At 37.9% G+C, this 13,279-nt stretch overlaps 1 protein-coding gene and 1 long non-coding RNA gene across 2 annotated transcripts; one reads left to right on the top strand and one right to left on the bottom strand.

Annotated features, from left to right (window-relative positions):
* Window positions 1–5,355: 5,355 nt before the first annotated feature.
* On the bottom strand, window positions 5,356–7,369 carry LOC119782841. Its single transcript, XR_005280715.1, has 3 exons — window positions 7,315–7,369; window positions 5,832–5,993; window positions 5,356–5,595 (listed from the first exon to the last, which is right to left on the bottom strand). It is a non-coding gene; the product is annotated as an uncharacterized LOC119782841 (long non-coding RNA).
* A 1,657-nt stretch (window positions 7,370–9,026) lies between these two features.
* Window positions 9,027–11,358, top strand: phospho1 (phosphoethanolamine/phosphocholine phosphatase 1). Its single transcript, XM_038284289.1, has 2 exons — window positions 9,027–9,168; window positions 9,851–11,358. Exon 2 carries the CDS (start codon window positions 9,889–9,891, stop codon window positions 10,654–10,656), a length of 768 nt encoding a protein of 255 aa, XP_038140217.1. The 5' UTR covers window positions 9,027–9,168; window positions 9,851–9,888; the 3' UTR covers window positions 10,657–11,358.
* Window positions 11,359–13,279: the final 1,921 nt, after the last annotated feature.

Below are 13,279 nucleotides of genomic sequence, written 5' to 3'. Positions count from 1 at the left end.
TATTTGGGGCTGATTTTACTGCATTATCAGGGTCATCGTCTCTTTAACCACCTCTTGGCATGAAATAATAATAAAGTATAAATAATAAAGTATTTCTTCAAAACACTGTTTAAAAGGTGAAACGATCCCCCATTACAAAACATTCCCACAGTATGATCCTGCCCCCCCTGTACTTAACTTTACAACTGGGATCGTGTGACTTTTCTTAAGTGTAAAAATGATTCAGGATTTTATCTTATTTCGGATAACAGAAGTTGTTTCTGAAAATGCGAATCAGTGCATTTTGAAGTTTTATCCAACCCTTTCTTTCAGAATTAGGGCTTGTTTCTCACTATGTGGATCATTATACTTTTTTAAAGGTGGTTTTTGGGGCACAAAAGGTCATTTAATATTAAGCAATTAAAAGCAATACATTTTTTTTTTATGTCAGTAGAGGATTTATTTCACTCTGGAGAATTTAAGCAGCTTCAACCACCTTCTTCACAAAGTCTTTCCTTTGATCTTGGGTTTGTTCTCGTCCGTCTCACCAGATAAATTTTCTCTCTGGTACAGAGAGCATTTCACTTTCTGATTACTGTGATCACTGAACACGTCTGTGGTGTCAATCCTTGGATAAAACTGTTTAAACAGGTGAATGTGGCACCTTCGAGGTTCAGGAAACCATGGAGGAAATGGACCTTTGCATGTCCACAACTCTTTTTCCTCCACTGCCAGATTTTATTTGATTCTCAATAATGAGAGGAAGTAAGCCCTTTTAAGGTGTTAGTCATCCAGATCAGCTACCTAACAAGCTGTGATATCAACACAGGGCTTTCCTGTTTTATTTACAGCATTTCAATGTATATAAAAATTCTCTTCAAAGAAAGACAAGAAACTTAAAAGCATTTGGTTGAACCCTTACTTACCTGAACAGTGAAGAAATTGCTTATTTCCAGCGAGGGGAGGAAAAAAAATTATACAGTGTATGTAAATATTTGGTCAGGCCTGTTGATTTACTGTTAGCACATTATGGGGAGAGTCAGGATTTAAAGCCGTGGTCAGTAAATAGATGGCTTATAGTGTGAACGTTGCTGAGGAGAGGAAGCTGTTGGATCGTGTTCGGTATGAATCTGTGTTGCCTGGTTCTTGCCACCTCTGACTAATAATATATTGAGTGCATATCGTACATGCATTGGATCTCACTCAGCCCACCGTGGTCGTCTTCAGCGATCTTTTACCCAAAGCTGCTTTACAATGTGTCCCAATACTGTGTCATTACAGGAGCAAGGGGGCTGGACAATAGCAGTAAAATAACCCTTCCTGTCACTCTGATGGTATTCAGTCTGAAGTGGTTAAGCTCAGTAGTTTAGTGCCAGACCTGCAATTATCCTGCCATTTCTGGGGGTCTTGATAAAGCTGCAATATTTTCGCTATCATTCGATCCCTGTAAGCTCACTGCTGGGATTCAGGATTTTTGCAGTAGGGGTATTTCCAGTCTTGTATTGTTCCTTTTTTATTTTATTTTTTTAAAGCCTTTTCATTTGTGTGTATTCTCTGCACTTTACTGCTGCGTGGGTGAGGCGCAGGGAAAAGGGTTAGGGGAGGGGGTGGCAATGCATTGTGGAACAGAATGCTGTGGTGTCTGTATGGGAAAAGATGGAGGTGATTATTTCTAGTGGATTTTTTTTTTTCTAAAGCAAGGAAAGGAGGAGAATCTGGGGTGAAGGTGGGACCATAGCTAACTGTACTTCATTTTGAGATGAATAACCTTCAATCTGGACCTTCCTCTCAGAGTATCAACGGTGTTCCTGCTGCCCATCCATGTATTGTTAGAAAAGCATTTGTCCATTTCCCCCCCTTCATGTCTGTTTTGTCTCCATTGCAAAATGATTCTCCTCCTCCTTCCTTTGTTATATAGAATGCACTTTCTACTAAAATCCTTGAGTAGTTAAGAAAAATAACATTGTATATTCTTTAAAGATGTTTAAAAACAAATCAATATTCTTTCCCCTTTGTATTTTTAACCACTTAATGTAGCATTGTGTATTTTATTATTGTATCTGGTACAAAATGTGCAGCTTTATAATGTACTGGTTTGTCCTTTTTTGTATGTTATCTGGAGATTGAGGATAAGTGATTTAAAAAGTTGGGCCTTTTTTTGATAATGTACATTTAACTGACTGCTAACTTTGAAAAGTAAAAACTAGTAGCCATGATCATTGTTTTCTTGACTCGTTTTTCTTCTTTCAAAGATCCTCACAGAGCACCTTTCGTAGACTAGAAGTCCTAGCTTGATTCAGATGGTCACTAAGAGACACCTTTAGCTTTTTTTTTTTGCCTCACACCTCCTCAACGTCTTCTAGACTTAGACAAACTTTATTGCATTTGTGTATATATAGGATTTCCATTCATAAAGTGCAGCAGTGATTAAAGTTAAACAGTGTAGGAGAGACATTGTGCTAAAAGGTATTGATGTGGAAGTTCAGAGCAGTGCGAAAATAAATATATATGGTGCAAAGAATGCAGTAGAAAATAGGGATGCACGATATAATCGGCCCCCTATCGGTATCGGCCTGTATCGGCCTTAAAACTGAATATCGGACATCGGCCACCCCACCGATATTTAACCCGATATTTGATCAGCTTCTGAGTTTCTAAAGTCTAAAAAAAATAAAATAAAATACTACTACTTCTTCCTCAAAAACTTCTTTTTTACAGACTTAAAAACTTCTAAAGACGAGGGAAAAAATATTGATACATTAAAATATCACAATATCTTCATATGCTGATATATTGCCATTTAAAAACACCATATCAATCTCTTTTACTAATGAAATATTGCTATATGTCATCGTTATGCTGCGAAATCCCACGAAAATTCACGAAATTTTGCCATATTTTTATGTTGATATATTGACGCCGCATCGATCTATTTTACTAACAAAATCTCACAAGAATTTGCAAAATATCACGAGAGTTTGTAACAGAACGATGAAATTTCACGAGATTTTGAAAGTAAAATAGATCGATACCGCGTTTTTAAAAATCAATTTGATATCAGCATATGAAAATATATTTGAGTATATTATTTTTCAAAGTGTCAGAAATGGATAACAAAACTGCTATTTTCAATGACTACTTATTTTTGTCCAGCTTTAACATCGGTATCGGTTATCGGCTACATGAGGTTTAAAATATCGGCACATCGGATATCGACCAAAATTCCAATACCGTGCATCCCTAGTAGAAAACATTTGAGTTGAGTTCTATTCGGTATGATATCAGTGTGATGCAGATCTTTATTTGTGCCTTGATTTAGAGTTTTTTTCTAAATTGCAGCAGTCCGATGGCAGTGGGGGAAAAGCTGTTACACAACCTGATGGTCTTCTAAGGGCTGACTGGCTGATGGAAGAAACTAATACAAAAAAAGCAATAAAACATGAATGTGCTCCTAGTAATCCATGCAGAAAAAAATAACTGAATAGAGATTTCAGGAAAATGTCTCATAGTGATGAAATACAGCCAAATTAAATAATTGTCTAACAGCATGAAAAATGACCATGGTGGGAAAAACTTAGTTGAACAAAGGACTGTGAATACGGGCTCCTTGTCCCTACCAGGTTATAAAATTGTTTAAATCTGTATATATGCATGTCTGATGTTGACCATCAGCTGCAATCTTTTAATGGCACTCGGTAAGCCTTTTTTCTCTCTCTCTTTACACCTTATGTGCAGTTGCTGTTGTTGTCAGAGTTGAATTGGATGCCAGTCACTTCTGGGTATCCATAAAATCCATCTTGATACCAAATCCTATGTGTGGCTAGATTGGACCCATTTGATGTGAACGTGCTTGACTTCATATCTGCTGAAACAGCAGGAGGTTCAGACCTGAAGTAAATTCAAGAAAATAGGCTACAGGCTTATAGAGGCATCAGTGCTGAACTACTGAAGTGTCAGTCTGCTCATCACGATGTTTTAGTCGTAAAGGGTCAAATAAAAAAGCTATTTTAGAAATGTTTTTAATTAAAAATATACATAATGTCTCTTTAAGGGGAGCAACCAAAAAAACATGTAAGTGCTGCATGTGTTAAACACTGACAATGTCAAAAAGGAGAAGCTGTAGGTGTAAAATAACACCTTTGCAGTTTCTCAATAATTGAATAACGCAGCATTTAATTAACTGGAACATCTATGGTTCCCTTATCTGTCGTTTAGCATATAGATGTGTAAAACAATACCAAGCAGGAAAGATTTTAGCAATTACAGGAGTTGAAAACTTATTTTCCCAGTGAAGTGCAACATCAGTTAGCATGATAAGCCGACCAAAATTGGGCTGTTTGAAAGAATATCAAGGAGAAAGCTTCTTACATCCTAACATTCGTGTGTAAAATGTTACGTACCTCTATAAGTATGTTGTGGGGGAAATTATTTCTTCATCTGTTGGAGAAACGGAACAAGCGACTAAAAAAAGGTTAACAAGCTCATAAAGAAGGTTGCCTCTGTTCTGGGAGCTCCTGTAGAACCTCTGGAGATGATTTGAAAAAGGTTTGTTCTTCATAAAATGCAGAACATCATGGACTGCATCCTCTTCAGAACAACAGAGCCCCTTTAGTCAGAGGCTTCTCCAGATCTGCTATAAGACGTACTACATTACAAGAGATCCTTCACACCTACAACTCATTAAAAATATAAAGCCTTTAATTTCCGTTTGGGATCATTAAAGTACTTTAATTGAACAACAAAATGTAAGGACTTTTAAAGCTGCATGTGTTAATGAACCCCTTAACTTCTGGAACTGTGTCCTTTGAACAGATGAGAGGTGCAGAGATGTTTACATAGCAGAGCAGTTAGGAGAAAATCAATCGGAGCATATCAGTAAAATGTCTTAAAGTGTGAAAAACAGTGCTGCTGTGGTATTTATGGCTTTCTAAGCACATCTTGATCTAAAAGAAATGTTGCTTCTTTCAGTATCTGCATCTAACTAACAGAGAACATGTAACTTGGAAGATAACAAGAAATCTGGAGCCAGAATATCAGTTTCTAGCTTTTTTTTTTTTTTTTTTGTTAAACTGACATTATGGGAGCTCAAATGATATTAGTCTAGTGTGAGGATGTCTGTCAGACTCCTAAGCTCACCCCAAAGTGGGTGATCAGTGGCAAAAACATCAAAACATGAGCAGCTCTGTAACAGAAAACCAGAAAAAGAAAAGAATCAAGGTTTAAAATGAAGTTGTACAGAAAACTTTTAAGTCTTTACAGCAAACTGTGCTTATTTCAATCATTAGATTATTGGGTGTAATTAGTTTTCTAAAGCTTGTCTTTATGTAGAAAATGAAAAAGTATACTTTTTAGTTTACCTTGGCCTTAAAAGCAAGGATTGCGCACAGCATGTTCCTGATTAAATGCTTCAGTTTAAGTGTGTTTCACACAGTGATTTGCTCCAAAGCGTGGATTATTGCAGATTGTCAGAAACTCTCGGTTCAGCGCTGGTCTTTTTCCTGCTATTTTAGGTTCCATGGGATTTTGGTAAAACCTGTTACCTAATCTTCTGTGTTAAATGTGAGGAATGTTTCGCCTTTGAGTCTCGATTTGTAGTTTTAGGGTCCTCTTTTTCCTCTAAACATGATAAAAGAAAAAAAAATGAATTCTGACAGTTTAAAGATTTAGGCCATCATCATTTAAGGTAACCTCAACAGGCTGTTCTAGTGCATAAAATGTGTATCCCTATTTTCTTATATATATTCTTGCCAGTGGGACACCTGCTTTCTCTTTACCAGGTGCTTCTAATGAGTCATAATCCTATAGGTAGCAAAAAAGGCCGATGGGTGCAGAGAAAAGTGTATGTGACTCACTGTTGGTGTGTGGGTGGCCAGGTACCGGGGCTCAATTCACGAGCAGAGGAGATAATAACACGTCGTCTGTACATCTCCATTCCCATTTGGGTTTGAAAATAGTCGGCCTCCCCAGCTGTTAGTCATTACGCCTTCTGGTGTCGAGGAGGGAGGAGGCTGCGTCTGTCGGCAGGCAGATAAAGAGAAGAGGGCTTCATGGTGTCTTTCTCAGCCGTGTGTGTTCGCTTCATTAATCAGTGTACTTGCAGGGTTTTATCAGGAGGAGCGAGCAGCGGACATGGACTTCCTTGCTGCGACACTGATGTTTCTCAGTAGTTAGTAAATGAATAAATAACATCATTTCAGAATTTGATTACTAATAAATCATCTAGTCATCTGGTTGTGTGAAACCAAGCATCTTCAACTATCCCTGTCATGTCATAACAGCTTTACCAAAACAAAATGCATCTTAACTCTTACATGCTTCGACCAACCTAAAAAATATGACGCCAAGGCTGCTCAGTGGCGCAGTGGGTAGCACTCCTGCCTTGCAGCAAGAAGTTTCCAGGTTATATTCCCAGCCTGGGGTCTTTCTGCATGGAATTTGCATGTGCATGCCTGGGTTCTGTCCGGGTACTCCAGCTTCCTCCTACAGTCTAAAAACATGACTGTTAATTGGATCTCTAAATTCTCCTTAGGTGTGAGAATGGTTGTTTGTCTCTTTGTTGCCCTGAGATGGACTGGTTACCCGTCAGGGGTGTACCCGACCTCTTACCCATCTACAGCTGGGGATAGGCACCAGCACCCCTCAGTTGTTTTTTTTTTTTTTTTTTTTATCAACTAACAGATGCATTTCTAAGTAATGCCACACATCTATAACGTTTCTAGAGCAGGGATCATGTACAGATTTTATTAGGTTGCTTAAATTCTGCCAATCAAATTTTTCCTTTTCATCACACATTTCTGCAAGTGTAATCTTTTATATTTGTGCTCATGCAACCAAAAGGGTATTTTTTGGCTCTATTTCACCTTTTCCTAATAAAAGTACATTTCCTTTATAACATAACTCTGCTGTGGAAAACCAATTATTGTTGGTTTTATTTCATGTTTCAAATATAAAGTATGCAGGTCCTTTTTATCTAGCCTGTACCCTTAAAGCTACAGTGTGTAATAATTACAGGGATATACAGTCAGAAATGTAATATATTATACATAACTATGTTATTTATCATCATCTACGAGCTCAGCCTCCTAACCTTAATATTTGCGTTGCCTTAGAATTCGTTATTTATAATTACATAGGAGTGGGTCTCGCAGCCATGGAGGCAGACATCTTTGTGCTACGGCAGCGCAGAGCCAACAAACTAGCGATTGCGACATCGCCAAAACGTCACAACGATGTAGAAAAAATAACGGGTATATTTATTATCTTAAGTCTACATGAAATCTATACCCTACACAGAATAAAGAAATACTATCTGCAAAATTATCTATGTAAACATACCTCATCACTTGAGAAGGTAGGTGATGCGGACGTCGTGGAAAACATTTTGTCCCGTTGTAGGTACCAGATTGACTCGGGCTGCCAGATTGACTCGGGGGCCTGCGCCTTTTGAGATGCGTCAGAGCGTCCGCCATCTTAAATGTGGCAAATCTGCAGTTTCTCAGTCACTTAAACAGTATCAGAGGGACTTTAATCTCTGAATATACTTTGTATTCGTAGTATTTTTGGTTTTGTAATATTACAAGTTTATTTTTTGTATCCCTTTAGCTTCATTCTCCTGAATTTATTCTCGTTACAAATGCAGACCGCGGGCTCAATGTAGTTTGTTTGAGTGGCATTGCCATAATGTCACGTCATCGGGAGGCGCAAGGCCCATGGCGAATTCGGTGACGTCATCAGAAGGCGCAGGGACCATGGAGAATGTCTTCGTAAAATTGTCCGTTTACAAACAGCAATCCCGCTTTCGAATAAAACCTACACCCCGCTATAATTACTTTAGTAAGCTGTCCAGACCAATCAAAATGTTTTGCGCAATTGTGCAAACGTTAAAACAATTATGTATTGTGACGTCATCAAAAGGCGCAGGCCCCCGAGTCAATCTGGCAGCCCGAGTCAATCTGGTACCTACACTGTAACACTCGCCGTATTGTTGGGGGGGAGAAGCGGTGGGGGGGAGATGTTCATGTTGCTGCAGTCTGCAGTCTGACCGCTAGATGTCGCTAAAAGTTACACACTGGGGCAATCCTGGAAGAAAACCTTATGGTGGCTGCAGAAGACCTGAAACTAAGAGAGATTTAAACTTTTCAGCAGAGGGAGGACCCTAAAATACAGCCAATGGAACTAAATGGTTTACAGGAAAGTATGTTTATGTGATACAATGGCAATGGCGTAACTATTGGTAAGCAGAGACTGCAGTTGCTTTGGGGCCCACCCAGATAATGATGCTTACAGGCCTATTGTTGTGTCGTTACGCCATTGTACAATGGCCTGGTAAAAGTCAAGCAAAAAAAAACAATGAAAAATATTTTACAATACTTGTAAATTGATGGTAACAGATGCTATCTTATTCAACCTAAAGGAAATTTTAAAAGAAGAAATGGGAAAATATTTTCCTTTCTAAATGTGAAAGGCAAGGTGATCTCCAGACTTGCAGCAGTGGTTCCAAAAACTATCTGGAAAAATACAGATGATGCCAAACTTCAGGTTTTAAAATTATATATTTTTAAAACCGTAAAAACCTTTACAAATAAAAGTCTGAATCCTTTACCGTCCACTTTTTGCACTGGAATAAATAATGCAACAGCTTTTGGCCTTTACTTAACCATATTTACTTACTTTAACACAATTGTTTTATGTCCTACCCTGCTAACATGAAACAATTGTGTTAAAGTAACTAAATATGATCAAGTAAATACCAAAAAGGGTTGCATAATATTTTTCAGAGAAACGCATTTAAAGGTTGACTAAATGTGAAGTTTAAAGTGTTAAAATCATTTGGCAATGACTTGTAAATGTTTCACAAACAGATCTGATATGTTTGTATTCTGTGTTAAACCTGGACAAGAAATATAGCAAATGTGTCCACTTGAGCGATATGAGAAATATGCTTTTCATATGTAAAATATTCTGCAAACAGAACATTCCCATTTTCCCTTCCTTTACTCCAACCTACTCTGTCATTTGATGAACGTGTCGTGAACGCGCCCTGTCGGCTGCCATTAAATGGGCGGACTTGAAGGCGCGGGCGCGCGCTCAGCGGCTCCGCACATAAAAGCGCGTGAACCGGAGGTCTGCTGCCTCCTGTTACCAACCACACCGGATCGGACCAGACGCCGCGGATCGGAACCAGTGCTGGTGATGCATTTATAGTTTCTTTTTTTTTTTTAAACCTATAAACATTTTAACATATCTTTTCAATATTGTAGATAGAAAAATAACAAGGATTATGCGTCAGAAAACTATTTATTATAACCCACTGACTTTTTAAGAGGTAGGCTGTCCAGTTTGGATGACCTGTGATGATGTTTCCTGTGAATATGGGTTGATATAATGTTTAGATGACTCCAGATAGCTTATAAATGATTATAAGGTGTATTTTAGAGGCATTATTTGGAGCTCTATAAGCGCTAATTGAGAGCGCAATAACGTTTTCCTTTGCTTTCTTGTTTAACTCATTACACCAATTTAGCCTTTAGGCTTTTTCCAGTTGCAAAAAAAAAAAAAAAAAAAAAAAAAACCTGCAACTCAGGTAACTTAGCCTAATTTTAAGCATCAAAATCTCAGATGTGACCTGGCTGAACTGCTTCAATTGCATTTTTGTAAAGTAGGCTATATTTGCCTAAAACTGGGAAATGTAGTTTGCCTGGGGCTCCCATTGGTTGTCTTCTTCTAATAAAAGTTTTAATGCATGCTCTTATATCCTTTTATGATGCATTATCCTAAATAGTGGGGCAGTGGTGGAGGCAACACATGAAAACCTTTTGGTGACATCATCAGTCATTGCGGATTTGATTTTAAACTGTTTTTCTTCCCTCAGGCAAACAGGATCACCAAAGGTCCCGGTGTGCAAAGATCATGGCCTCCCATTCCGGTTCCATCTCCTCCAATAAACGCTTCCTAATCTTCTTTGATTTCGACGAAACCATCGTGGATGAAACCAGCGACGACATGGTGGTGCAGGCCGCCCCGGGTCAGCACCTGCCCGGCTGGCTGAAGGACACCTATCAGCCCGGCCGCTACAATGAGTACATGCAGCGCGTCCTGGCCTACCTGGCGGAGCAGGGCGTCACAGAGAGCGACTTACGCAGCATCATGGAGAAGATCCCCGTCACCCCCGGCATGCTGAACCTCTTCCAGTTCCTGCGCACCCGGCCGGCGCATGATTTCGAGGTGGTTTTGGTGTCCGACGCAAACACCTTCTTCATTGAATCCTGGCTCCGACGCGCCGGAGTGCGCCAGCTCTTCCATCGGATCTTCACCAACCCGGCCACTTTCAACAAGAACGGGCGACTGGTGCTGAGGCCGTTCCACACCCACGAGTGCCAGCGGTGCCCGGACAACATGTGCAAGCAGGTGGTTGTCAGGGACTACGTGGCGCGCAGGACGCAGGAGCGCGGCCGACCTTACCAGAGGATCTTCTATGTGGGGGATGGAGCCAACGACTTCTGCCCTGCGCTCGCGCTGGGGCCCCGAGACGTAGCCTTCCCACGGAGGGACTTTCCCATGCACCGGCTCATCACGGAGACCCACGAAGCCATGCCTGGAGAGTTCAAGGCGGTGACGGTGCCCTGGGTCAGCGCGGAGGAAGTTATTACGCGGCTGAGAAAACTAGTGGCGGAGTAGAGGAAATTGATAAATTAAACTTTTTAGCAGAGGGATCCTAGATAATGTTCCAGAAATTGATAAATTCAGTAAACAGACTTTTAAAGAGATGCTCTCAGGTCAAATAATTGAGGCAAAACACCTGCGAATAAAGTTGAAGGTTGAAGTTAATTTGGCACAAGGTTCAGGGGGGGTTCTCAAAAACCTAAAGGGAGTATAAAAAAAATAAAATTAAAAATCTTTACCTTCTTCTAGTAAAGAAAACATCAGGGAGTTTGGAGGTATTCCAGTAATAAAGCAGCCATGTTACTGTTTATGTGTTAATTATCATGGAATAAAGTTCTTTATGTTTGCATTTGCAACAATTAAATGTTTTGAAAGATAGTTTGTTGGTTTATTCTCAATTTCATAATTGTATTATTTTACTTACAGGTCATTTTCAACGTGAATTTTGTTTTAAATTATAGTGTCAGTCTGACAACACTGCCAACTGAAGGTGAAGGGCATTAAAACTGACCAAACTATGCTTTAATTATTATGTTGTTGCTGTTTTATAATCACTCTGTCTAGAGTTTGTCTAATTTACAGATGTTTGTATTATAAAAGAAATGTTATTTTTTAATATCTGTATCTTGTCTGTCATCTTTATGTATGTTTTCTGTGTAGGTCCAGCCTACTGACCAAATACCACCAGCAGGAATAAAGCCATAACCTGAAACAGTGCTTGTGTCTGAAGAATGTTCTTTATTCATCTTTTTTCATGTTCTAATATTATCAAATGAAAAACTTTTTTTAAATATTAAGACATTGATTGAGCTGTAAGTTCAGATCAACATACTGTTGTTAAATGCATAGCATATATAGCCTACTTATTTAGTGGTAAAAGTCCAGTTCCTCACTAATCAGAAACAAGCTTTATGAATCTAAAGTAATTATAGCAGATTCCCTTTAAAATATTGAATACGGGGCTTGTTTAAAACTTAGAAATTATCAAATAATATATATCTATCATATTTAGTCCAGTGGATCTTTGATCATTTATATATGTAGACTAGTTTTACTTTGCAGAACCTCCAAACGTTTTGTTATTTTGCAGTTGACACAGACTGTTTACTGGCATCTAGCGGCGAGATGGATAACTACAAATCTCTTTTGCAGACTAAAATCTCCATTTTCTAAATTTATTTATTTATTTAAAAAATTGACAGCATTTCAACATATTAGTAGTGGAAATATGTGCTTTGTGCTGTAGAAAAATGTTTTCCTTTTTGCTATTTTAATAATCATACACTTAAATCAAAGTTGTAAGTTTATTTCAAAACGGTAATATTAAAAGCAATGTTGAAGCTACACAGAGTGGATGTATGTCACCTTATTTATTTATTTTTCTATTTTATTTAATAGTTTTTCACTTGTAGAAATAGACTTAGACAGATTTATTTTGTCATTTTGTGAACAAGTGTAAACAACATTTTTTAAATACAGCCTTGAAAACAATAAAAAAAAAATACACAAAAACAGTAATATAAACATATGACTGTATATTTACAGTTCTAACATTTCAGTTTTTTTTTTTTTTTATTCATTTTATCCCATTTCAATGTTGGGCCACCTCTAAAGCACATTCATGAGAGAAAAGAAGGTATTGTATGATGTTAATTACTCATTAAACAGACATCTGCATCACTGGCTATAATATTATTCTTCAGACAAATACAAATAAAACCCTGAGCCTGTGACACTTTCTTTGCACAAAAGCTGTGACATTTAGCAAAACTATGTCATGTGCAACTTCACAAGGTTGTAGCTTAGCTTTGATAAATAATCCGGAATAAATTTATAATAATAATTATTACTTTAATTGTCATTGTCAAGGTGCTGCACATGGTATTGTCAGTGATAAAATTTTGATATAAAAAGAAAAGAAAACTGGAATATGAGGAAAACACAAGAAATAAGCACTTCCCACTCAATGACCTTTCTTTAAACCTTTTCAATTTATATGTGAGGATTATACTTGCTTGTATGATTTTAAAATTGCAGAAAAAACAAGCCTATTAGTTAGATGATCAGTTCTTTATGAAGAGTGGGCAATAAGAAATGCAACGTGGTAAAATCAGTGGCTTGTAATAAGATATTAAGTAATTAAACACATAAATCCTATTGAGTCAGATGTAACAAGTCCAATATACTATTCACACAAAAAACACACACACAAAAAAAACAGTATAAGGTTTACCCATATGGGGATAGGTAAATTCACTGAATATATGTCACAGAAAGACATGTTAATAAAACAGAAAAAAGAAACAATACATTGAACATGTCTCATGAAAAGTCACAAAAGACGCTGAAAATAAGTGAAAAATATCTCACAGGTTTATTTTATCCTTGTATTCTTGCTCAGTATGTTTTCATGGTGTGCAGAGCACTTGTACAAGACGGGATACAGGTTAGGAAAAAAATATTATACAAAATAGAGGTTTTAAATTTATGTGATGGAAATATAACATTAACTTGTGTCTTGGGAAAACACACACACACACACACACACACACACACACACACACACACACACACACACACACACACACACACACACACACACACACACACATACAAAACTGTTATCTGCTGATTCTGT

Source organism: Cyprinodon tularosa, unplaced genomic scaffold (assembly GCF_016077235.1).
Source record: "Cyprinodon tularosa strain WSP-4 unplaced genomic scaffold, ASM1607723v1 ctg105, whole genome shotgun sequence".
In the NCBI taxonomy this organism is placed as follows: Eukaryota; Metazoa; Chordata; class Actinopteri; order Cyprinodontiformes; family Cyprinodontidae; genus Cyprinodon; species Cyprinodon tularosa.
This window is presented reverse-complemented; position numbering and strand designations above follow the sequence as displayed.